Below are 27,183 nucleotides of genomic sequence, written 5' to 3' on the forward strand. Positions count from 1 at the left end.
TCCCAAACAGCACTATGGAGTTGTGAGTGACGCTGTCCTTGATCCAATATCAGCAACACCTATAGTCAGTAACAGGCAGAGAAGTCAGTCACATCCTCCTTAGAAAGGCCTGGTGTTACATGTGAGACTGACCAACATGATACACATTATGCCTTAACTCAGTCTGCCCTTAAACTCCAGAAGTTCTGGAATTGACCTTCTGCCTTGTTCATCCTCTGCAGGTAGTGGAGTCCCAGTGCTCATGGATAAACAACAGGCATCTTTCCAGTCTTGTCCCATCCCAATAGGATGTAATAATTAATCTGAATGGTGCATTTTTCAAAAAAAAAAGCACCTGTGCCCTCTGCTTTATGCAAAAGGAAGAACATGGAGTATGTATTTTTCACTTGGAAGAAAGAAGATTCTGCTGAAGAAGAAACTTTTAGCTATTAAAAACAGTATGAAAAAAATTAAATGTACTTACAGTAAGTCTGACTTTTTTAAAGTTTAAATTCCACTATTAAAATAATTTTTAAAATTATCTCACAGTCCTGAAATACCTAAAGGATTTATTTTTTAATTAATCTTGATGTAAAAATGAATTACATAATATAATTGCTCATTTCAGAAAGTTAATTCTGTACTCAAAAGAATAGATGCTGTAATTTCAGTGCCATATAAACTATTCTATATAGATAATAAAGTAGTTTTAATTGTCAAATCTGCATTAGCAAAGTTTTGGCAGATGAAGAATAGTTTGATCTGTGCATAATTACGAATCTTTACCTTGATATGGTAGGTAAGGCTGCATTGCTGCAGCTAGCAACTCCCTATCAAACACATTTTTGTAAATGTAGTTTCTGAAGAGGTGAAGACACATTAGTTAAGTCTTTCAAAGGAACTAGTGACTTAAGATGTCTGAAAGTTTCCAGCATCCCACTTCTGTAAATAAAGTAGCCAAAGAGGAATGCCCAAAGCAATACGTCTGCAGTCATTAGTCAATTCACAATCAGCAGAACTAAGCAATTATAAATCAAAAGGATTAATTTAATTGCTAAGCAGTAATCATAAAACTGGTGAATGCAAAAAAACCTAACTCCTTTGAAACACATAGCCTTCATTGAAGGAGATTCCCAGGTCACTTAGGACTGACTCTGAAAGGAATCAGAGGGAAACACCAGAAGGAAACAACAACATGACACCAGCAGTGACCAAGTCCCTCAAGGACAGTAAGTGAGCAAAGGTGAGATAAACCTCTTCAGTGATGTATGTTATACTCATTAAATTCATTCCTATGCCATAAAAAAGCTGGACACAGGCACGTGGGGAGGGAAGCATATTTAAAACTTTTTAGGTATAAACAATTCCATATTCAAAAATAATTCAGTGCCTTGTGTCAGTGTGGTGTGCTGATTTCCAGACACATTTAATTGTATGTCCTTTAGAACATACAGTGAATTTTGCACAAACTTCAGAATACCATGTAGAAGCCAATCTGGGAGGCTGTGAGCCAGCTACTGCAATAATTCAGCTTGTGCTGTTATCCACTTATAAATCAAACTCTCTCTGTCCTGCTGAGACAGCGAGACCTGAGCTTTTGCTGAATTCCTACACAGATGAAAAAAAAAAAAAACAAAAAAAGCCTTGACAATGTAGTTGATGTGGTGTTCAAAGGAAAGCTTGAAGCTGCAGATGAAACTGAGATTACAAGGTGGTTGGAAAGTATATAAGAATCCTATCAAACAGAACCACACATGGAAGAGGGTTAGGAGGAACCTGCTGCTTAGCCAGTGACAACCAGCATGGTTCAGTATCACAAGATGATCCAATTTACAAAGACACAACATGAGAGAAAACTCCTATCCAACCTTCAGTAACAGCAGGAGCAACAGGCATGAGATGCTAGTGGATAACTAAAAAATGTTTGAATGAAAATATCTACAGAATAAACAGAGGAGATCAGCTCAGTTTTTGTCTTAGACAGATGTACATCAGAAAAAAGCCCATTTTGTTCCAGAGTTCAAGACATATAAAAGACACAGTGAGATAAGATGCAAACACTTGCAATGGTAGATTCTGTCACCTTAACTTTTATGCAGTATGTACCTTCCTGCCTGAGATATTTATCTAATCAATGCCACTGAAATTTCTACTAAGTGGAGTAAGGCAATAGATAGACTGGCTAAAGTTAAAAACAGTATCTTTGCTAGCTTTACAAAAGCTGTTCAGGAACTTTTTATAGACTACTCCAGAGGAGACCACGGTTTCCACAAGAAAAATCAGAATTTTTGAAGGAAAATAACAATATAATTCTTATAAAACAGATTTCCTTTAGGATAACACAAAATGTTTGATTTCTGAGGACAGTTTACATGAATCTAATGCACACACACATACCCACATAGGCCTTCTTAGTATGAGTCAGAAGCCTTTTGCTTTTTACTCTCAAGCCTGGTGTGCTTAAGGCCACAGAGAGCACTGTAGTTCACCTGCTGAGTGCCTCCACCTCCTCCATCCCGTGTACCAGTCAGAGTCTGGGGTTGCTTCTCCTCCAGAGACAGCACTTCAGAGGATGACAGCTGTGTAACCTGCTGCTCCAGGTGGGGAGCTGGGCAGCAGGGGAATGCAAGGAATACAAATGATGACTGAAAGCGTTGCAGCAAAGATGGGAGGAAAGTAAATTCAGTTTAAAAGGAGATGTTTTCAACATTTCTAAGTAAAAAAAAAAAAATCATTTTAGTTGAAAAGAAAAAGACAAAATAATGAAACAAATTTCTCGGGATGGTAATACCTGTTCTGCCCCAGTCTAATGGTTCAATCTGAGAGGAATTCTGCTTTACACTCTGCAAAGTCATTTGGTTCAAGCACTTGTCTTCCAGGAAAGCTCTTTAATAAACATGCATATTTGAATTTACTTACAAAGCAATACAAACAACAGAATTGTCATCAAGAGTCAAATATTGCTCTTTTTGACAAGGACTGCAATTTATGACATAAAAACTTTAAAAGAAGTTAGGAAGTAAATTGTACTTCAAAAATATTCTTCCAATACACTGTGCAGTAAATAATACACTGAAGACAAAAACAGATTGGTAGGATTTTGGAGAGCAATCTCCTGTATTTGTACATCACCAAAGACACACTGGAGCCTTCTGAACAGTTACACATTCGTTTGGGATTCAGTGCAAGAAACCACTACCCTGAAACATGATCATATCATGAGTTATCTTTGCCAAAACTCATAAATTCAAGCACAGAGAAAACATATTGGGTGTCTGGAAACAATGGAGGTAATTTTTCCCTTCAGACCTACTAGAGATTTTCACTATAATGAAAAACTCCGAGGTATCATTACAGAAATAAGTTGGGAAATTGTTTCCCAGCCAAAATTACTTGGATCTGCCTTATACACTAGGAAAAATACCCACTGAAATCATAAAAACTCTCTGGATTCACACTGTTAGCTTTCCATAAAGCCAGCTGTTGATACCCAATTATTTTAAATGCTTTGCAATGATCCCAGCTCATTTCCTATCTGGGTCACACAAGGCCCTAAAAGCCAAAGCACACACGCAGGCTCAGAGGTGCAGGAACAGAAGCAGGAACAAGCTGCTGGCAGAACCATTTGCAGCAATTAGAGCTCAACAAGGACTTACAGACTCCCCAGAACAGAAAAATGCCTGGAATTGGGGTACCTATCCTCAAGTGTCCCTTCCTCCAGCAAAAGACGTATTTACACAGCAAAGTCTTGCATAGCTCTGTCGACAGCATGAAGAAGAATATTTTCCACATGAAATATTTAGCCAGTTCTTTGGCAGCTTGATTTTTAATGAGGAAACACTTATTCCATAAAGGCAAAACATAAAGTGATTTAACTGAAATTTTCAGGAAGACACATTTTATCTAAAGATGAAAATTGTAAACTTGTAAAGCAAAACAGTGTACATTATCTATCACAGACAGAGAATTAAATGAGCCGGGGGAGAAAAGTATATATATATATATATATATATTTAGAACAAAAACAGGACTTTCCATCTGGAACTAAAACAAATATAAAAATCTCAGGATTTTTAATGCAGGCTGGAAATACTGGTTTGAAGGCAGTTCAAAGCTGTAGCTTTGATTTGAGGCTGTCTCACAATCACTGTGAGTAAGTGGACAAAATTAGCAAAACTCAAGATCACTGGGGAAAGCTGACCATACCTATTTGTAAAATAAATCTATCTGGAAATGCCTACATATCTTTTTGCAAACATTTTTTTTCCCCTTTGTACACTGACATGCACGCAAGTCTGTGAGAGAAATGTAGATTCAAGGATGCAATAATATTCATAACAGGACATGTGAGAAGATGCCATGACTGACTTAGCAGGACTTCTTGGTCTTGCAGGGTAAAGGAATTATAACAACACAGGACATAATTTCTCTGTCTCTTTTCCCCAGGATTGTCTTCAAGTAGAATCAGACAACTGGGAGAGACAGAGGAGACTTGTGCTTTTCAGTGTGTGCGTTATGTTTAATTGCTGAAGGCCTGAAGCATTTTAAAAGGTTTGCCAATAAAATCCCTATTTAGGTAACCCCAATCTCCTCAGATCTCTTGTTACAGGCAGCCTTCTGCTCTTAACATCTGGGCAGGCAAAGCCTCCAATTACACTGCTGCATTTGGTAGCTTACCAGACCTAGATAAGGGTCCCTGGTATATCCATTTCCCTTGGTGAGTGCTTATCCCTGGCTAGTCTGATGATACACAGCCTTCATGTCACAGTAAGGCACATAATCGTGTGGCACACACAGCGTGTGTGCACACTCACAGTAAATCCAAAGCTTTCCATGACCTTTCCTCTTCTGTGGCTGGACTTACATCTGTCACAGCTACACTTTGTAACTGATGGGGAAGGGGAAGGGAAAAGGGAGAGAGCAGCCCAAGATCACGGCCAGGAGCAGGATCACAACACTTGAGCTCTCTTCCTTTGCTTGCAGCCTGATCCTCACTGGCATCTTCGGGGAAGAAGGCAGGAGGCTGCTGAGCTGGCTATGGACCAGATGGCAGGCACCTGCCAGCTTCTCCCAAAGGCCCTGGGGAGCAGAGCCTGGCATGCACACTGCAAATCATCAAAACTCCAAATCAAGACATGGGGTTCCATCCAAAATACAGATCTACTATCAGTAAAATAGTTCCACAGCAAAATTTCTCCCAAATTGAGGGAGATGTACCCCCAATTATGTCTCAGATTGAATAATATTTAAGAAAACTAGGTCTCAGCACATTGTCTCCTCTGTACTGAGATGAAATTATGACTGTTTTCTTCCAAGCTTTGCTATCTAAATGCAAATTACCACAAACTTCTCACAGTTCAGTCTCTGGAGTTTGTCAAGTTGAATACTTAACACCATTTCTTCTTGATACACCCAAATTTTGTATTGTACTAGGTTGAAATTTCTTTCCTGAATAACTCTCAGAATTCATGCAGACATTTGTCTCTTGCTTTTTCCTTCATTTTCATTTTTAGTTCCTCCTCTGCAGCCAAGTTTGTGTCTTTAAAAGCTTCTTAGAAATTGGTGAAGATTTAATATTTTCATGTTAAAAGTCTGTCAGTGAAATTGCTGAGATTCTGTAGCAACGTAGACCAATTTCCCAGCTTTTTTAAAAGGCCACAGATAATCATTGCCCTCTGTTTTTTTTTCCTGGTCCATCTGGCAGCTAATTTGCAGGCATGATTAAAACCATCTTTTCTGTTCTCTGCACTTCTTACTTTTCCTTCACTTTTGCATCCAGTTCTGTGACAATGAACAAGGGCAGATCAGCTACAGAAATTTCTCTTAAAGCTTTTATTTTAACCTTCAAGTCTCATATTTGTCACTTTAGGTTTATGTGCCAAAGATATGAGAAAGCAAAAGCCAGCAGTTTGTCAAAGCACAGTCTCTAGGGACATGAGTTCTGTTTCAGCTGTCACCATGTCACCATATATACCTATTGATGTGACTTCTGATGTGCAGCAACAAATGGTAAACAATTCCTCTCTTGGAGTACACTTCTGCCTGTGTTGGTGTCAGTGCTTTTGATCAATAAACAAACCATTGAGGTATCTTACAGCAGGAATATTATTCAAACTGTTGCTCAGGAACAATGTGCTCCATGCACTGTTTTCTTGGTTTCAATGTTGTGTATGAGCTTTTTAATTTTAGTCTCTCTTCAAGCACCTTCCTACTGCTTACTGTTTATCCACGTCTCCAGTTTTTCTGAAAAAGCTCATTGATTTCTATTGGTATAAGCTTTAATCAAAGCAATAGGTCACTACCTGTACCACTTCAAGCACGAATTTCAGTTCTTTCCATGGCATTGGCACCTAATGGAGCCATTTCTTTACATTAGATCCAACACTCATGTCTTCTAATATAATTCCCTGGGTTCATAGAGTCCTTTTGAACTCACAGCCCCCATATATTTTAGTTATGATGGTAGGTTTGCCAGGCTGCTCCTCAGAGTTCAAAAGTGGGGCTTAGAGTAACTTAACTGCTTCCCAGAATGTCCGCTGCCTTACACACTTCTTTATTTTTGAATCTGTCTTCCACAAATGAAATCCAAACCAGTCATCTCCACTACTGCTACATGGAAGTGCCATCATCTGTCTTTCTTTGTGAAACTAGTGACTTTATGCTCTTTATCCAAGCTGATGTAGATTATACTTCTAGTACCCTAGAAGTACTGCTGTGCTGGCAAATGATGCCCTTAAATCCATGCAGACCACAGTTTCCCGCATTGTTAGCATTAGGGATATGCTAACATCAACCCTAAGCACTGCTGTCCCACACCAGTGGTTTCTCTTTTCTCCTCACCTCTCCCCAGTTTCTGCTGTAAACTGACCCGTTTAGATGGTCCTTTTCTTCTGTGTTTGCTTGTGCCTAACACCAGAGCTCTTGACTCGACTTTCACTTTATTGAAAATGCAAATGCAGACAAGTCAGTGCTCTTGGCACTACATTTATAGATAGCTCCATTTCCTCGAAGTCTTGGTGTTAAAGGCACGGGGTGTGCACAAAAAAATCTATTCTTCTGTTTAGATGGTTTTTACACACTCTACCCACACAGGGATTTTCTTTTTCTAAAAAGTTTCAAGCAGATTTCAGGACTGTCTATTTTATAGACAGTTGATACCACTTCATTGGAACAAACGTCCTTACTGTCAGATTAGCAGAATAGCATGATGCTAACTTTGTCATGAGGAATACGCAGTGGGGTTGCAACTACATGATCTTTAAGGTCCCTTCCAACCTAAACTGTCCAATGATTTTATGAGTGGATTTTTCTTAGAATTCAGTTTACTCAGTCCTTGTGTCAATTCCCTAACTTAGGGTTTTCCCTGTGAATGTGCAAACCTTAACCTATTGAATTAGTAACACAAGCTGTACTTCACTAGTGTTCTTTCCTGTATTCTGTCTTCTACCTCAGAATTCCCCACTTGTCACCTTTATTAAACCATTCTCCTTGACTTATACTCCTGCTGTATGCACTGGATGTTATGAATGTTTTAGCTTGCAAAACACTGAAATCTATTTGTCTGAGACTCACTGTGTGTCTTTTCCAATGCTTTTGCAGTGCCAGATTAAATCCTTGGCACAGGTTTTCTTATTGATGGTGTATCCAGATGAATAAAATTCTGAATTATAAATTAACACACAAATAAAAATCCAAGTTTTGAGAGGATTAAAAAATACTTGCAGATTCATAGGGAATATGGCAGCACTTTTTAGGTGGAAAGGATTATCAGCCTACAAAAGTTAGAACATTAGCAGACACCTGACAAGGCAATATTTTTAATGCCACCTTTTGTTTGAAAATGCTGGGTTATGTTATGTTACACAGTGATGTAACTGTGAATGTCACAGTCATCTAGGAAAAAAACCAGGGCTATTCCCTTCACTAAATTTATTTCCCACGTAGGAAGGGTTCCCTTTCTGCCTTGCTGGTGCAGCACTTTTCACAGCTTTGCTGTAACGTCACATTCACTGTGACACCTTTCATCTGAAGATATCAAAGCAAGCCACAGACTCATGCTAATAACAGACCGCTCCTAGAATACTTATGAGGTAGAGAAATTATTACAATGTCAAATTTATTGATGAGAAAACCGAATCAGAATTTTATTAATGAGAAAACTGAATTAGCAATTTATTAAACTGAGTTAGAAATTGATTAGAGGTGACAGATGTCAGGCTCAACCCTCAAACACCTGGCTCCCAGCCCCACATAATGCAAGCACACTTCTCAACACCCTCCAATTCAACTCAGTGTTTGTGCCCATGAAACCAGTAGAAGCACAGGCTGATGAAGGTATTACTCCCATGTCCCAGTACAATTCATTACATTACATTCTACCCTTGTTACAACAAAGTGGTGCCGTTAAAGCTCATCCTACAGAGTCCCACAGGAGTGGGTGACCAGAATGAAAGCAGCAGGGCACAGTTCACGAGCCACCAGCGAAGCGCTTGACCCCAGCTTGCTTTCAGAAGTAAAAGCTTCATTTTAAATAAAACAGAAGCTTTTACTTTGATAAATGCTGGCTGCCTCTAAAAGATATTCTGCTCTCAAATCTCCCTAGCTAAATGCCACCACAGCTGCAAGGGCCAACCACGTGTGTAGTCAGGCTGGGAATTATCCACATAAATAAAGAGCACAGTTTGAAACATTGACTTTTTCCTGATCAAAAGGGCCTGGGAGGCAACTGGACAGTTTGGATCAGGCAAAGGATAGGGCTTTTATTATTTTCAAGGAGCACCCCAGTGAACAGAGTAGCCAATGCAGCCCTGGTGGCAGTGATATGTTCTAATACTCTCCTCATCCCACACAAATTACTTAAAAGCTTGGCTTGGGGTCTATTTAGTTTTGGGGGTTTTTCCAGTTTTCTTTTTAGTGAAGAACTTCTGTAGGGAAAATCTGAAATACAACCAATCCTTTCATTAGCCTTTTTAATAGCATTCCCTGTCTAAGCTGCCTCCCTCACACACTGAATAATAAATTGCAAATATCAGCTAAGAAACCTTCTCACATCAAAAATGTCTTCATTTTACCTATATTAAGAAAGCATGTGCTTAAATGCTATTGAAGTATATTTTGTATTTTACTATGAATTTTCATATTAGTTTCCTTTTTGTATTCCAGTTTGAAGCACAAAAAAAAAAAGAACACAGAAAAAATCCCTTTCTGTCCTGTATTTACCTACTTTCATTCACTAGTTATTTTCAACTAAATATGCTGAAATGATTTAACATGAAAAAAATTAAAACCATGAAATGTTCACACTGTTTCACTTTATAAAGCTGTTCTTTTTAACTAAATCTAAAGGATTTAAGGATTTAAGCCACACAATAAGCAAAATGTTCTTCAGAAAGAACTCTTTCTCCTTTAGCAGAAAACAATCTGACACGGAGGTATGTGACAGCTAAGCAATGTATTCCAAATAAATACATTCCAACAATATTATGAATTTTGCAGTTTGCTTTCATGCTAAACAGAAGTAGTGTGGCAATAACAGCAATGGCTTTGGTCTCACTTCTTACACAGCAATCCAACAGGGCAGAGTTCCACTTTGTTCTTCAATGCTTGTCTATCTTTTCATCTTATGACTACATATACAATAAAATACCTTTGTTAATGTCAGAACAACATGATGGAATGAAGATCTGCTATTTAGAACCAAAGAAGTCTTAGTCCTCCTATCGCAAATCTGTTTGGTTTTCAGAGTTGTGGTGTTTTGATTGTAATCAATTAGCAGAAGAATACTTTATAAACCCAAAATACAATAGCATTGTAAGGTAGCATAAAATGATATTGAAACTGTAAAAAGTGTCTCCTCCTTCGGTGATATGTTTTGGGTTTTAAATATCAGGTAGAAATTACAAAGATATTATTTTCTGTAACTGATCTCATAGGATTACCTGTAAGAATTGCTACGAAATTAATATTTTGTAGCTGTTTCATCTGAATCCAAGCTATGAAACATTACCATCACTGCAGGCTTACCTGCTTTGTCTGCAAATGTAAATGAGTGGGTGTATAATAAATCTCCAACATGTTGCCAATACTGGAAGGTGACAGAGCAATAACAGCCATTGGCTATACCAGAAATTTCTGGAGTACCATCTGTGATATTATGACTAAAAGCTGATAGGGATCTAATTTCCTTGAAGCAAATAGTAAGATGCTCCTTTGACCTAGGCCACAGTGCTATCAATTCCTCTGCTGCATTCTCTGCCTTTTCTTAATAGTGGTAGGATTCTGGATCTTGTTAAAATACACAGTTTCAGATTACTAACTTCCAGTAAAGTATTAATTCATAAGGTTCTTCATTACTCAATTAAAAAAAAAATGCCCTCTATGAAGCACATTTTATGAACATATTTGTGCATCTATATTTTTTTAATTTTAAAAAGTCTATTTGCCTTCTTTGTAAAGCTTATCCCTCCAAGACACCAGCTGGCAAGAGGTAGAGTAGTATATAAAACAACACTGAACTCTTCTCCTTTAACTGAGGTGATAAAAAGGGTAGTTACTGTTTCTGTGGTGTAAGGAAGAGTGTTTTCTTGTTTATGAAATTTCTCTCTGTTTGAAGGATGTCCCTAACATGGATTCTCCTTATCTGAAGCCTGAAACTCATTGTTTGATGGGATAGGCCTGAATATGAAACTATCTGATGAAATTCATAGTCATATTTCGAAGACCCAGATCCATATTCTAAGGAGTTGAAAGTAATGTCTTTTCTTCAGAAACAACTCTTTCCTTTTCTCACTCTTCCATAGATTACCACTGTGGCCTATATATTCAGAGTCTAAAAGATGAGGTAGGAAGAGGAATTTATTTTTTTTAAAACATCACTATGCAATACTTGTAGATTAAATCATGGAAAAAAGCATTCCAGAAGAAGATTACAATCTGATGCAGATGGGAAAAGCAGTGCAGCTGGGCAGGGTGAGGAATGTTATCAGAAACGCCTATTTGTATCTCACAGTACAAAAGTAGAAACATGTTTTCTTTAAACACACAGAAATCATAATTCCTTCTGAGATACAATAATGCTGGAAGGACAAGCTGCATTTGAGCAAATCAAGGCAAGATTTCCCCAGCAAAGTGTCCAGCCCTGAATGCCTGAGAGGTTAAAACACAAAACCTTTGGGAAGAGAAAGGACAAGAGAGACATAAGAACTTACACAAGCAAGGGAACGGACTAAAGTACAGCGCTCAATTAGAATTTGGTAATACAAGGTAATAAAGACAGACATCATATGATATGAAGGCAATAATTAAGATGAGGTATGATAGAACAGGAATTTGGGGAAAACAAGAGGAATACAAAGGGCTTTGCTTTGCCTGGTTGAACTTTGTGGAGTCACAAGACATCTGGTGTGATTTACTAACAGGCTGCTGAAGGCATTTGAATCTCAAAATGTCTCTTCCAAAACAATGAAGAGTGCTCAAAAGTTTCTAATTATGTATGAATGACTCTGATCTAGTTACAGATATTCGACTCAATATAAAGCTTCATAGACACTGACCTGCAAGACACCAGAGCAGCAAATGGATGAGTGCACTGAGAAACTCTACAGGCAACCACAACCTGTGAGTGCCACCCACAGCAAAAGACACTGTTTTAAAACTGGGTGTGTCAGGCTGATGACATGATCAGTTTATATGTACAAAATATTGAAATATTGCAATATCTCTTTCCCTGACATGTCCTTCAATACTTTCACACCAATATGGGCTAATTAGCCGCAGATCTTCAGCTGGCACATATTAACATTAATTCACACCAGCAGTGCTTGAAGACTGATTTCAGCTGTGTAATCTCCCGCCCTGCTTACCACTTGCTGAAGAGCAGGGAGAGAGTGTCAGCTTCTCATACAGCCACAGTTTCCGTTTCTCTTCCAATTAAGTCCTTATGAGCATTTTAATATGCACTAGCACTTTTGATGGTGTTACACACCATTCCCTATGACATTGGCAGTCTCTCTCTACTCCGCCCATACTGATATAGAAGGGTAAGAATTAAACATAGTACACCATCTTGGCTATAAATCAAATCCAAATTTGCAATAGGTGGGACTGGAAGCCAGAAATACCTAGTTCCTTGTTCCCATCCACACAGCAGATCACAGGGAAATTAAAGTTTCTATCTTAATACATTTAGTAAAGGTCAAATCTAGTCCATTACATGACTGTAAGCATTTTGGGAAAAACAGTACTGATTTGCCATACTATGCAATATCTTTGTGCAAAATTCACAACTGCTAGCATTTCCCTTGGCTTTCAGTACCCAGTTTCTATGAGTATTCTTTTCTCCATAAATATTGACTGTTCATGGCTGATTGTTTGGATCACAGCAGTACATTCTTGCTGCAGGATTTAGGCTGAGGTCTGTTTTGGGGGTGTGCATGCCTAGAACTTATAACAGAGGTTGGCCCTGGGAATAAACATACTTCTGAGCAGACAAAACCTTCCAGATTTTTTTTGGACTCGGAGCGTATTACATAAAATTGTGAGTTCATATCAAATCTACCTTCTATACCCACAAGCTAGAAACAGTTTTAAAGCACTGAGAGAATGATATGGTCTGCTGAGTGCATGCAAGCTAAGAGGGCAGATTTTGTTGCAGGCTGAACAAGCTAAAACCAGTTACCTCTCACCATCAGAGCCCTGATTTGCACGTCCTGAACAGGAGAAGCTTAGACGTCTTCTCATAAGGATTCTGAGGGCAGCTTAGAGTCAGGGGGAGAACTTGCTACTCTTCCTACTTTTATATCTCTCTAACTGATCTTATTTTTCAAAATAAAGGGGTGTAATTCATCATCATCAGAAACAGTGAAAAAAAAAGCAGACCCCTTTTAAAACATGATCTGCACATTTCTTCACTGGCCAACTAACATACCCCGGAGAAGTGCAGACCTTGTAGCCAAGGCCCAAGGGAGATAAGCAGAGTCCTTGAAGGGGTAGAAACCTGGGAAGGTAGTACTGCTCCACTAGCCCTGATAAAGAGAACAGCAGGTGAATGAAGAGAATCAGTGGATAGACTGAAACCTGCTTGGTATGTGTTCACTGCTTTTACTATGTCAGTGGGCCTTTTACCCTGGGAAAAAAAAAAAAAGCCCAAACTACAGTTTTAGCATAAGATGAAGAAAACTACATAGTTGTAATAATGAGTAAAATTCAAGGTAGATTAATCATCTTAAAATTTGCTTGAGACATGTGATCACCATAAATTAGGGCAACACGTTACATCATGGGAATACAGAAGTCAGACCAAAGAGACAAAACAGAAGAGTTTCCATTTTCAAGGACGTCTTTGTAGCCTTTTATGTGGAGAAAATCTCAGCAGCATACTGCAATGTAGGTGAGGCAGGAGTGACTGGCCAGAGTGAGCTGTGGGCAGCTCAGGCAGTGGGGTTAGCACAGGGGTGGATGAGGCCTTGCTACCCAGCATTGCAGGCAACAGGGTTGGGGTCCCACAGTCACTACCTGTGTGTAAAGGGATGTTACTGGAGATGAGAAATACCTGCTCAAGGAGCCACTGGAGATGAGGACTTCAAATGCCTATTGGTACATATTGCTTATTCTTGCTTATTCTCTGGTGCCCTGTTAACCTGCTGCTGTCCTTTTCTTCCTCTAATCAAGTACTGCTTTGTGAATCATTTGACTTGTTATTTATGAGTGGCATTGGGCAAAGTTTAGTATTTTGTGTGCTTTATGTAAGGAGCCAAACTGGTGTTCATTAATGAACCCTAAACTGCTTCCATTACTTCCCAGCATCAATCTCAGCCATATGAACACCAAAAAAAAAAAAAAAAAAAAGAAGAAAAAAAAAGAAAAAAGGCAGCTCTATTAACAACAACCTTCTTTCTCAGAAGATCAACTATATTAATGTCAAAGAGATGGCATGGGTTTCCTCGGCTCTCTCAGTTTTGCTTGTTTCAGTATTTGCAAACTAGCCTGCTGAGTACTTGACATGGGTATATTTATCCTTGAACACAACTGTTCAGCATTCATGAGCATTTTCCAGTCATGTGTCCACAGTACTGCTCAAAAACTCCTTGTTCATCTCAGTCAGCATTTGAAAACATTAACTAAAAATAAATTAGAATGCAATCTCCAATTAATGTAAACCCTATGTATAGCAAAAGCAATTATTTTACAGCATGTGACATTTATGTTTATCTTTCAGTTGATATTAGAGAAGTTTATACATTCACTATGATGAAAAAATTTTTATTTGTATCCTTGACAGTGAAATAAACATTTCTGATTATACGACCTAAGTAACCTACAGCTCTCATAAGCTAAGTATGAAGCAATACAGACTGATTCCACAGAGGCTGAGTAGTACTTTAATTAAAACTTTGTTATATTGGTCTGGGTTCCTTTCTTGGGTAAATTCAGTGAATTCAGGGACATGTTTATATATAATGACAAATTTCTATCGAGGCTGCTGTAAAACTCCTCCAGTACTTTTTCTCTGAAGAATCTTAATAATCACAAAAGGTTGTCATATTGTGATGAATAGATAAACACCCTTAAAATGCACATAATTATTAGTATTGCTTATTAACAACTAAATATGACAGAAGATATATTCAGTAAATATTCATTCTTACCACAAGACTGCTGTCCAGAGAAAGTCTTTTCCCAAATTCCCTTTTCTGTAGCTGTCTTTTTCTCTCCATAGCTGAGGTTATTTGTTTTCCTTTTGATCAACTTGAAATGTCAGTCTGTTTCCAGCATCACTGAAAAAAAAAATTAAATGCACATTTCAATATTCTACTTAACAATTTCAGTCTTTCCTCATTAACTTTGTAATAACCCAGAAGCTAATGACTTTGTGTCTCTAGTAGGCTGTGTTCCAAAAACAAATTTTCTGTGCCAAAAACATTAAACTCTCCAAACAGAAATATTACCAATGTGTTTGGGTTGCTTCTCAAAGAAAAAAAAAAATAAATCTGCTACTACTGTCTTTATCAATGCACCCATGTTTTCATAGTCTCTTTTGAACTGGGCTGGAAGCTGGATTTGCAGAGCCAATGAACTACCTGGGGCCGGGAGGGGGAGGGAAGCAGTTCGTTTCACATTAATTGCACTTCTCAGTAAGCCTTGCTTGTTGGCACATCTGTGCTGCTACTTGTGATGTACAAATTTTGGACCTAATCCTGAAGAGTTCTAAAAGCTTTCAACTCCCATTATCCTTAATGAGAGACAAATGCCCTCAGCACTTTCCTTAAGTTTTTAAGGTCAAAGATTCTGCTGTGATAATCTGACAGTCCCACTGCCTGTAAAGAGCAGCCAGGGAATTCAGCCCACAAAGGTATCAAAAAGGAAATTAGTCCTTCCAGTTTCATAGGGTTTGGCAATTCCTGGCCAGTGGTTTCTACTAAAACCAAGCCACTGCTTATAAGTAAAAACTACCATCTCTCTCTTTCCCTAAATGTTCTTGTTTGATATATCTATCTAAAGTTTTAGCTTGCATTTTAAGGTAATATTTATTGTTTGTGATTCAGGAACATGGGCAAAGTTAATGAATTTATTCAGGATCTACAGAAAATAGTAGAATAATAACAGAAGTCAGAATCTTGCCTAAATTAAGGCAGGCAGACATGCTCACACAGAACCAAGTACAATTTTCTCCTGCATCTCATAATGACTGTATTTACTGTATCAGAGGGCAACACTCTGTATCTCTTAACTAGGCTAACTCACATTGACTGAAAAAAAACAAAATTAGGCAAGAGTAAAATTGGTCTGCTTCTGATCCTTTTTGCTTATTCGGAACATTAGCTTGGGTCACACACAGGTGATGCACGAATACCACTGGGTTCGGCTGTAGGATAGCGCAGCTGGCATTCCCAAAAGAAGCCTTGCATGTGCCCTCCAGATACATTTGCATGCCTATGGATAGAGTTGACTTCTCTTGCACCTGTGAACGATCCCATCTGTCGCTATGGGGATATCAAGCAGATAAAAACACCGCAACTCTTTCCTCGAGTTGACCCCAAATGCTTTGCCATGAGGGCACAAAGGAGCCTGAATGTGGGTCAAGCACAGGCCGCCTGCAAGGAGAGCAGGATGCCCCAGGCTCAGGCTCTGAAACCAGCTGGAATTCAGAGGGCTCCCAGAGTCATGCAAACTTGGATCAATATGGGCATCACACTGCGACTGCTCTTTTAAAACACTTCCCACGGGGAAACTGTAAGTGGTCCAGCTACCAAATCATCCAGTCATGAATTCAGCCTTCTATTGAACAGCACCTGGTGTCTCCTATGCTTCTTTTATACTTCTCATTTATACTTATTCAAGACCAAAATTCAGGCCATTTTCTCCCAAGCAGATAACAATTAGCCTCTCTATCCTTTCATCTAAAGAACACATGCAGTGAGAACATGTACCCACAACGGTAGGAAAATCTCAGTTGTTGCACTGTGATCATTCCTGCCTTACAGGTTTGTTCCAGGTTTACCTGTAAGCCCTTGTTAGCTTTTTTGTAGTTCCGATCCTAAAGCTGCACATGCTATTTAATTCAGTTAGTAAGGAATCTCAATGATGTGCTATCACATAATTCCCATTGTTTCTTGATTAGCTACCATGTCTCAAAAGAAACACAATAGATTTAAACAAACACAGCAGCAATTTATTACACTGTTTTTGTGACTGTGCCAGAAATTAGCAAAAGAAAGACCTTATGTAATCTCTGTATCATTCTTCTGTGCATGCATCACGCCTGGAGAGCAGGACTTACATCAAGGGAGCCTTTGTTGAGCACAGAACCACTTAGGAATGAGCGAGTGAGAACTACAGTTGGAGCCAGTGATCCCCATAGAAAGTCAAGTATTTAGTATGAATAAGTGCCTGAAGTTTCTGTCTGCAAGCATTTGATGGAACCACCCCAAATTCTAGTTTAGAAGTAAAAGGAGAAAGGATTAATATTAATTATTCCTATAGTTTATATGCTGCCTTGGGCACTTCAGGGAGTGGATTTACTGCAGCCATTCCTAGGACAGCACGTGGACCTACTCATGTACTGGTGAAGCAACTTCAGACCTGCAGGCTCCACTTCTTCCCCCCATACCATGGGAGCTCATATCTCTGCACGTCACCATTAGCAGGCTGTCACAGATCTCTCCTGAAGAGTTAACCACCTAAGGCTAAACCCACTTAAAGTTTTGAATCACAGGCAATTATCAGACAAGATAATACAATGCATCACCTGTACCGACATATGTTGGTGCCTCAAAGTACCCAACTCAGGAGGCCTTTAAAGAAAACTGATCATCAGAGTGAAGTACTTAAGAAAAATAGAACAAGTTTCCCTCTTGGAATGATTATTTTTGTGCACCGCACTGCTTGTCACACAGAAAAAATTACCCTCACAGGTAAATCTCTCTTCCTCTGGGACCAACCAAAAGACTAACAACAACTCCAAATGGAGCTATCACATCCACTGGGAAGTTCAGCAGAGAACAGCTCTCCAGATGGAAGAGCCTTGAAATGTAAAAAGCTCTTGGAATCAGTTTGCCCAATCATCAGAAATAGTATTTTTGTGTTACCAAGAGAACAAACTGTAGACATTTGTCTGCCTTCCCTGACCAATTTGTGTCAGTCTGTTTATAGCAGAGACCCCAGTGATCTGAACTCAGACCTTGACAGTCCCATTTAACTCAGCTGAACTGTGAACTATTGCAAACTCCCTTCTGATTTATCGTGTTTTCACCAATACTCCACTCACATATGTGCATTGCCAAATCTTTGGGGGCACATCTTCAAGTGCTGAGGAAATTTTTCTGCTGTAGGACTCTTTTCTAAGGGATTATAAAGTTCATCTGTGCTGAACATATGGGGGAAGACACTGAATTTAGAGGCACTCAGCGATTAAGCCTGTATCTTCAAGAAGTGTATGGGGATCAGTCCAAGAGAATGCAGGTCCCAGATGTTTGCTTATTGTCTTTTCAGATTTGTACTGAGCTTGGGAAAGAACGCTTTGTATGGACACAGAAAAAACTCTCAGAGGGAGACCTAAGTGGGATCTTGCTTCAGTGTGATATTACCCTCACTGTTCATAAAGCCAGCAAGCCGGAGGCATCAACTTGATTATATATCCTAAAGTGCAGTATTTTTAGTACTCAGTACAAGAATGTTCATTACTTTAGGAGATGGCTCTAAAAGTATGCCCTGGAGGAATGGTGTGATTAACACAGAAAAGCACTCTAAAATCCATGCAAGAAATTTTTTGGATTATAATACCCTCTTCATTTCTAGTAGTAACAAAGGATGATTGATGTATATTGCTTTAGCTGATGAAAACGTACAATGTTATATTCCTTAGCATCCAAGATATTTTCAGACAGCTTAAAACTGCAGTTACATTTCAACAGAGCTATGCCAACATATGCCAGCTGGGAACCAGCACACGGTGTATATCATTTTGGTAACTGGAAATGGACTGTATTTATTTTTCTTTCTCTTACAAATTTGTATAAATTTGACAGTTATGACACATAACAAAAATGTCAGCAAACTAGCATCCTTTTTTTTGAATCCAGGATAGATATGATGCAGCCTCCCCACCTTCTGCTTTACACACCTTAATGCTGGCAGAAGGCAAAACACCCGTGGGGCAGCAAGGTATTCCCTCTCAGCAGTCTGCTTGTCTTTCCCAGATGTTAACAAGAGGACAGGATTTGTGATGTGGACATCTAATTGTTGGATAACAGAATGAGGCCAAAATTATACAGTGATCACCTTTAAATGCTTTTTTCTACTCTGATACTCCTACTTGTTTGACAGCCAGGCTTTGACTGAGAGGAAATAACCAGAACTAGTATTATCCCTCAGTAATGAAATGAGAAGGAAAATAATATCACTGGCATAGGTCAGGAGGCAGCAATGAGAAAGCAAAGATTGTCATCAATGCAAATGTTAGTTAGAATGAACAGGTGACCTAAAGGTGAAAGATTTTATATCTCATTACCGATCTGTGGAGTGATTCAGTTTCCTGAGAACCTAATTGAATTGAATTGAATCTGTCACTGTATGGCTATATTTCCTTTGCCAGCTCTGGCACTAACACCACTGTGCATATGCTTGCTTTTGTTGTGGTCTTTGTCAGAAAAGTACAGTACAGTTTTTAGGGCCTTTCAGAACTGGAAGAAAAAAAGGATTCCAGAATTAAGGAGCTGATGTTTGTTCAACAGATCACAGTTAGGTTCAGCTCTATGAAATCACTATATTTATCTTGCCAGCCATGGGCCAGTCAAAAAACGGGCCAGGTTTGTACTAAGAAATTTGATTATTTCCCTTGTTTTGTTTTGGTTTTTTTCCAAATAGTAGTGTTTTCAAACCATCAGAGCAGGAAAGAAGAAAACCGCACCTTCATAAAAGGTGAAAAAAATCCTGCCTAGTCACTACAAGGCAGCCATTAAAACAGTTTCATTAACACATCCTTATCTCTTCCCATCAGGATATTTAGCCTGGTCATGACTTGAAATGACAAAGTGGAAAAATAATTCATAAATTCTCCTTTGAGTTGATGTTTCAAAACTCAACCCTCAGGACACAGAAAACTACAGCGACATGAACATTTCTGCAACCTGAAACTTAGCTAAATGCTTTTTGTTTTGCCCCAGTGTGTTTCACAGCAGTGCCATGAGCAGGCCTGCCTGCCTAATGCCCAATACTCCCAGGTATTTGCTTAGGCTGGTCAGCAGTTCATTAGCACTAATGTATGTGTTGTGCACTCACACCCACTGGATTAGGTTGCTATTTAGATAAGCAAGCTGCATTTTTGCGGAGAGGGAAGGAGAATGTGCCATGTGCCAGCATTAATGAGTTAATTAAATTAGAAAAATTCCAATGCCGGAAGCTAAAGTGCTTAGATGAGTAGAATATTATGGGAATTATAAGACAGCAAACACAGCACTGCTGTACCATTCTGCCTACATACCTAGATACTGATTGGCTTGGGAAAATTATATTAAAAAATATGCCAAGTCAGTCAGAAATACCTGGACAGAATAATATTCTTAATAATTGTTCTCTTTCTTCATTTTCCTGTGGGAAAATTAATTTTTATACACCTCAAATTTCTTACAATCTCTAAAACTCTCTGTTCCAAAGGATATTCACAGAATATGCTGAGTTCGAAGGGACCCACAAGGATCATCAAGTCCAACTCCTGGAACTGTACAGATATCACATAGAGTCAGCCATGCCATGTAATATCTAACTTAAATCTCTTTTCTTTTAGTTTAAAACCATTCCCCCTTGTCCTACCACTATCTGCCTGACATGCACTAGGCCATGCACCAGTAGCCCCAAGGAAGTGTAGGAAGGGACAGAGCCAGGAACAAGGAACCTCCTCATCTTTTACCCTGCCTCGGCAGGAGGGTTGGACTTGATGATCACCAGAGGTCCCTTCCAATCCTAATAATTCTGTGATTCATTATGATTTTTAAAAAAGTACAATGGCACTGACACATGGCAGTCTACAAAGAAACTGTGGGTTGACTAATTTGAGAGCCAAACACTGTAGATCTCTCCTGTCCTTATCCCATCCCTGAAACCAGAATCAGTAGAGCATGTAGGACAATATCATGCCATTTTTGACTGGGGATCACTTGGCAGCAAAGAACAGACCCTTAGTAGAATGTTCTAGAAACACAGCATTTAAAATAAAACATCTCAGCTATAAATTCCACCCTGCTTCAGACACTGTTTTCAAAATACATTTATGCTTTCTACATGCAAGATAATCTTCCATTTATTCAGCAAACTAAACAACCAGTAAAGCTTTCTATAGCACTGCTCCTAGGATTTAAACAAGTTAAGATTAAGGTCTTAAATCCAGCAAACCTATCAGTGTGCTCAAAATAATACCAGGAATTTCAATACATCAGAAAATAAAGAATATGGCATTAAAGATGTTATTACTACGACAGCTGTCAAGATGAATTGCACGAGAAGCATTTAAAAGATTTATATCTCAGTATCTCACCAGGTTAATTAAATGGATGCATGCATTCATTTAAGAGGATAAGGTGGGTTGCAGTGACATAAAATGAGAGGGCACAAGATTACGTTCTTTCAGCATTAACAAGAATGGGTTGAACCAATATAATTTCCGTATTCTGTAATAAGCATGATTCATCCATTGCCATTTTCAGCCCTCATTTTCTTTCTGGCAAAAAGAAGACTATGAACATTTATAGACTAACATAATCAAAGCTTTAACCTTTTCAGTGTTTTCTATTTGGATTGGCTGTCCATTTTTATCATAGGATTTCAGGGCCATGCCTCAGGGAGGAGAAGAATCGCCAGTAAATTACACCAAAGAATGCTGGAAAGGTCAAAGGATTACCCTCCCCTGTTTGCTTTTATGGGACATATGAAGCATTCATATCACTCAATAAAATTATTGAGACAAAAATGATGAAAGATAAGCAGATAGAATGCATGAATCTGTTGTCAGGACAGCATGAAAAAAAGGATATATTACTGTGTTATCATCAATAAAAAACAGATTATGACAATGGTGTTTCTGTATCCTTAGCTCCTGCACTGAAATCAAATCCTTCAGAACACTGTAAGACCTGTAACCAAGAAAGAGATATCCAAGCAAGACTGTGGCTATTCAGGCTGAAGAAAACCGTAGACCCAAAGCTCCCATTTCTTGGATCAGTTTCCAATCACTCATTATTATATATTACTTATTACTATATATTATTATAAATTATGTGATATAGGTTATTATGTGGTAAATGTGGATTCCCTTAACCACTGAGCCTCTTTCAGCAATGTTCTGCTGTCTAAGCTGTGAACCTGCAAACATACTCTGAACACAGCAACAGCAGCAGCTGCCTCTGGGGGCTTCAACACACATTTGTCTCCCTTGGGAACCACAGCCAAGCTTGGGTCAGAAACAGGCACTTCCAGGCACCTGCAGAAGCTGAACTCTAGGACCTGAGGAAATTTCACTGTTTCTATTCACAGATTTAAAGGGATATGTGGAGATTTTGAGGTTCAAACACTCCTCTAGCATCAACTAGGTGCAACTTCTGTAATTTAGTACATCATTATTAGAGTTGGTTCTTTCTCATAGTAAAATGGCTGGCTGGTAGCAGAGATCCAACAAGAATTTAATCAAACACTTAATTACAAATCTTCATCAGAGGCAGTGGCATCCGGTTCATCTGATATGTTCCAATATTCAGAAAAACACACGCAATTAAATCCAGCATCTGAGTCAGTCTGACAAACAACTAACTGGAGGAAAGAATTTAAAATACACAGACAAGTTTTCTACACTTTGCTCAGTTTATGTTTTCTTCTTGTTATTCTTTCATTGGTATAATCAAGGCACTACTCAAGATAAGTCTAAGAATTTCAGACCTATATGTAAGACCTGCATCAGGATCGCTGTTGCAAGCAATGGTGGACTGCCAATTCACTTTTTGAAACTAGAACCAGGAGCTTGTGAAACGTGCCTAAAGATCCCTTCTTATCCGAGACAGATGCATTTCAGTCAGCAACTCTTTTGCCTGCCCATCTGTTGTAATCATAGTCCAGAGGGACCACTAAAAATCATCGGTTCATTGTGCACACTCCACCCCTTCCACCTGCACTGCTAAAAGGGATCATGTCTGCACTGGTCACAGGATGGCTCCGTGATCTGAACACACACTGTCAGACACCAGATAGTGAATAGACTTGGGAGCTTTTGCTCACTGTTACTTCTCTTGCTTCTCATTCACTCATTTTGCAGTCTGTGCACAATAAAGTATTTTGCTACAAATATTTACTAACATACATTTTGGTGAAAGAAAGCAGTTTTGTGAGATGAAGTGTCCCAAATGACTGCAACTCATTTTGGTCCTCCTTGGCAGCAGAGATGAAAGGAATGAAAGATCATTTATTTACTGTTGTATTCCAGCTCATGGATATGAGGAATTATTAAAACATCTTAATGTAGTGATGGTGCTCAGACATCTGGTTTTACTCCACAGAGCATTCGGTAACACTTCAAAATGCTCACATGGCTCAAAGGAAAACTCACAAGAGAAAGTAAGTACTGTAAAAATGTTTCCTCAGTTATTAGTAACATCTTCAGCATCCAGCACTGTACATCCTCCTTAGATAACAAAAGTCATTTGCATCAGAGGGAATATTTCAATGTCTGGGCTACAGAATTTGTTTCTAATGAATCTGGGTCTTTGTAGGTTGTAACACTGTGTCTCACGTTTTCACCTTGCTGTACAGACAGTCCTGGTGGGCCCGGGGTTATTCTTACATTACCTCATAATGAAGGTATTAGTTCAATACCAGCCCAGAAAAGAGGGTAAATCAGGCTCATAATCCCTTTCTGTCCTATGAAAAATAAGGGAAGATAAGGTACAGTGAAATATATGTCATGCCTCCATGACATGGGAAGAGGGTAGCTGAGAAAAGGCTCAACTCATCTATTTACATAGTGTGAAAATAGCTCCTCCAGTCCACCATGACTAAAGCCCACCCTGGGAAAGAACAAGAGGGGAAAGACAGCACCAGTCTCTTCCAATCAAACCAGAACCAAGCCCCTGGTTTGAAGGAATAGACTGTAGCAAGGAAAAAAGCAAGAATATGCAGACTCATCAGACTGAGCAGCTCCAGGTGCTTCCCACACAGAGCACCATATGTATATGTATCAGAAAAAATTTTCTTATATTACTAATTTTGCTGCGCAAATACCTTCAGAATCCTGTAAATCTGTACAGCTGGACCAGCTATATCAACAGCTACATTTTCTTGGACTCTGTGGTCACCTCTTTTCACTGCTACAGGCAAGTCACGTAAGGGATGCACTACCAGACATGAATTTGGAGGTGCCAGAACTAACTTAGCTCCTGTAAGGGTGGGCACCAAAATCCTTCAGCTGATTCCCCAGCTGCTCAGCCTTTGCAGAAGTTAGAAGTCTACTCCCATTTCAGCTGGCCCAACATCATCTAAGGATCAGACCCAAAGGCATTCAGCTCCAATTCCCATGCACAGTTCAGCAGGATCTGTACTTCATGTGACCAGAAAGGTGACAGGGTACGACTCAGCTGTACCACCTTCAGGTTTTTTGTGGGATGTATTCCCTATACGCCAATGAGAATACATAAAGAAAAACTCCAGGGATATATCCCAGCCAATTTAAATTCACTTTATTCTTACACAACAGAGCATGTAGGACTATGGGATATCAAGACCGTAAAATTAAAAGGAATGGATTGATTAAACTCAATCTTCAGCTTATGGCCAAGAAAACTATTATGAAAACATTAAAAATGAAGGATGTCCTGTCCTCATCCATATTTTCTTAGATGTGACAGAACACTGCACAGTATTGGCATATTGAGCCCTTCACATCTTTTTTTCTCTGCAATTCTAGAACACTCTCATCTCAGTCACTGAATTTAGTCCTGGGCCAGAAGGATGGAGACAAACTCTATGGAATTCAGACAATAGCAGCAAAGATGATTAAAGTATTGACTTGGTGGGAAACGATTAACAAGCCCCTTCAAAGCAGTTTCAAACAATGACAAGGAGAAAACTAAAATGAGAAGGAATGACCATCCTCACAAGTTTGAGGGACAGATACTAACACTAGAGACAGAGGAAAATTGATTAGGTTTATTGACAGTAGGCTGAAAAGAAATAAAGAGGAGGAAATGATGCTGAGTATCTGAAGAAATTACCTAAAGTGAAATCCAATGCAGAGAGTCAAAGAAACACTTGTCATAGGAAAAAATAAGGCAAGATGAAGTACTATAAAAAACACTAAAAGTGAGCATGCTGCCAGAAATGAGGTGTCCAACAACCCTGATAGGGAAGAAAAGAGTGCTCTGTGCCTTTCTTCTCAGTCTCTCTCTCTATATGATGCTGTAGTTCATTATATTAGAGACAATTAGAGTTAAAGGTTTTGCTTTAGGAAAAAAAACAAGTGTTACTCTATCCTTCCCCTTCATGCCATCAGCTGCCAGCAATAGTTACTCCAGTTTCTCAGTGTGAAGACTGGCTGTCACACACTGATTTCTAATTTTTCCATCTGCCAGAAATGTAATAAAAATGTAAATTAAAAAAAATTAATGAATTTCCTACTTAAAATGTTCATAGCCCCCCTATGTTTTATGTCATTCTCTCAGTCTTTAGCTCATCTGCGCTCAATTCTACCAAGCGAAATGGCAGTGAACATATAGACTGCCATCACAGACAATAATCAAGCACATTGGGATTATGGATACAGCATTATCCAGAAAATATTAGAAAGAAAAGAGCTATACTATTAAAATTCTCTAGTCTTCCTCTCGAGCATCTGTCCATTTTGAATGCAAAGTAAAAGTAGTTAAACTAGCAAAAGTGGCACAAAATGAAACCCCAAACAAACAAGAATAAAAGGACTGACAATTCAGGAGTTCATCATTCATTAAAATCTGAAATATATTTTTGCTTGCAGTAGCAACAGTTGGATTGGCACAGGATTATTCATCCACTTTTTTCCATACAATTCATATAATGTCTCAAAATGGATTTTTTTTACCTGGATTATTTCTTGGAAGTAATGCCAAGCAGACTAAATAAATCTTTTACAATTATAGTTTATGCTCCTCCAGTCTTGCAATAACCAAAGTTAATCAATATTATTCTTTAGTTCAAAATTCAGCTGGGAAATAAAAAGTATTATCAGTGGGGAATGGGAAAGCGTTAGTACACTAGCATGTTCTAAATGATCCACTTTGAATTTGAAAGTGCATTTTGAGACTAAATATAACCTTTTAAAATATTTGTTTTTATGCATAAGTTTTATTAATTGGGAGTGGAGTGGGGAAAAACAGTATTGAGTATAAACAAGGAAGAAAGGAAGTGTACTTGGTTCACTTCAGGTAAGCCCTAAATGTTTGCCCATCGTTTAAGTTGGAGGTTGAGGTTAATTAACTAACTTCTGCTGTCTCAGTTTCTCCACTATACTGTGAAGGTAATAATGTATACTACATACAAGTGCCATTTAATGATTAAATCCTCTTTGTCAAAGAAGTGAAACTTTCTATTAGTGGTGCTCCAGTGTGTCATTACTCTTCTCTATCTACTAGATGTGCCCATCATCATAAACCCAAACAGGGGAATAATCCTCTCTTCAAACTGCCAGTGCAATAGAAGACATTCTGTTTTCATTCATCAATTTGCTATTCTGTCAAAATTAATCTGATTGGAGAAATTCAACTAGAACTGATTTAAACCCAACAAAGAGGCAGAAAGGATTCTGCCACCAAAAGTAGCTACGTAGGCAATGAGACAGACATCCTTTACTCCCTCCACATCTTTAAACCCATCTCTCATGCAGGGAAAACCAGGAAGCATTAGAGCAGCATTTAAAAAAGAAAATTTAGAAGAGGCCCCCTTTTTGCTGTAATGGTTGGGGGACTTAAGCAGGTTTCTGCAGCCTTTAGTGCTGTTCACCCTTGATTTTTCTTGTAGGCTCACAGTAATGTTACCTGCAGCTACTGAAGAGACAAGAATGGGACTCCAGGAAGGGGAAAAGAGAAAACCAGGTGGGGTCTTCATGGGATTTCTTGCCTAAGGGTGTGCCCTAAACTCACAAGAAGGTGTCATATCCTTCCTCTATCCACCCAAGCTCAGAATTCCTTTGTAACACACAAGATCCAAACCTGGAATTCAGGTAGAGACAAATAAGTGAAATAGGTGAGAAAGAAGTGAAACAGGTAAAACAAAACATATTTTCACAACAGACAACAGCCAGTGGGTAAAAGTGAGACTTCGGCGCTTTACTAGGGAGACAGGACCTGTCAGTAAGATTAGGTCCCTGCCAGGAACAAGGAAAACCTCAGCTAGGGGTTGTGGTGTATACTTGTCTCTGCATTGCCATGCTGCTCATGGCTGTGTACCTCATGAACCATTCTTTTCTCAGGACTGTGCCCAAAACTATCATCTGGTTGATAAATTCTTATCAATGTCTTATTACAGCTTTTTCTTCTGACAGAATTTTCTCATAATCGAGAAGAAAAGCAATTCTCTGATTAAAGATAAATTGGTAAATATAAATGACAGAACTGGTTTCCCATGAGCATTGGGATGCATTCCCAGTCAATAACACCATGACAGAATTGCAGCTTAAGGGAAGGAATTTACTAGTTTTAG

General features: G+C 38.8%; 1 protein-coding gene across 8 annotated transcripts in view; it reads right to left on the minus strand.

The window, feature by feature from the left end:
* Positions 1-27,183, minus strand: part of NCKAP5 (NCK associated protein 5) — a 395,107-nt gene that overhangs the window by 335,036 nt on the left and 32,888 nt on the right. For all 8 annotated transcript variants that reach the window (XM_064661544.1, XM_064661543.1, XM_064661545.1 and 5 more), the window contains one exon: positions 14,625-14,753. In XM_064661544.1, the coding sequence (XP_064517614.1) occupies positions 14,625-14,693 (69 nt within the window). In that variant the 5' untranslated portion in view covers positions 14,694-14,753. The remainder of the gene's footprint in view (positions 1-14,624; positions 14,754-27,183) is intronic.

Source organism: Pseudopipra pipra, chromosome 7, assembly GCF_036250125.1.
Source record: "Pseudopipra pipra isolate bDixPip1 chromosome 7, bDixPip1.hap1, whole genome shotgun sequence".
Classification (NCBI taxonomy): Eukaryota; Metazoa; Chordata; class Aves; order Passeriformes; family Pipridae; genus Pseudopipra; species Pseudopipra pipra.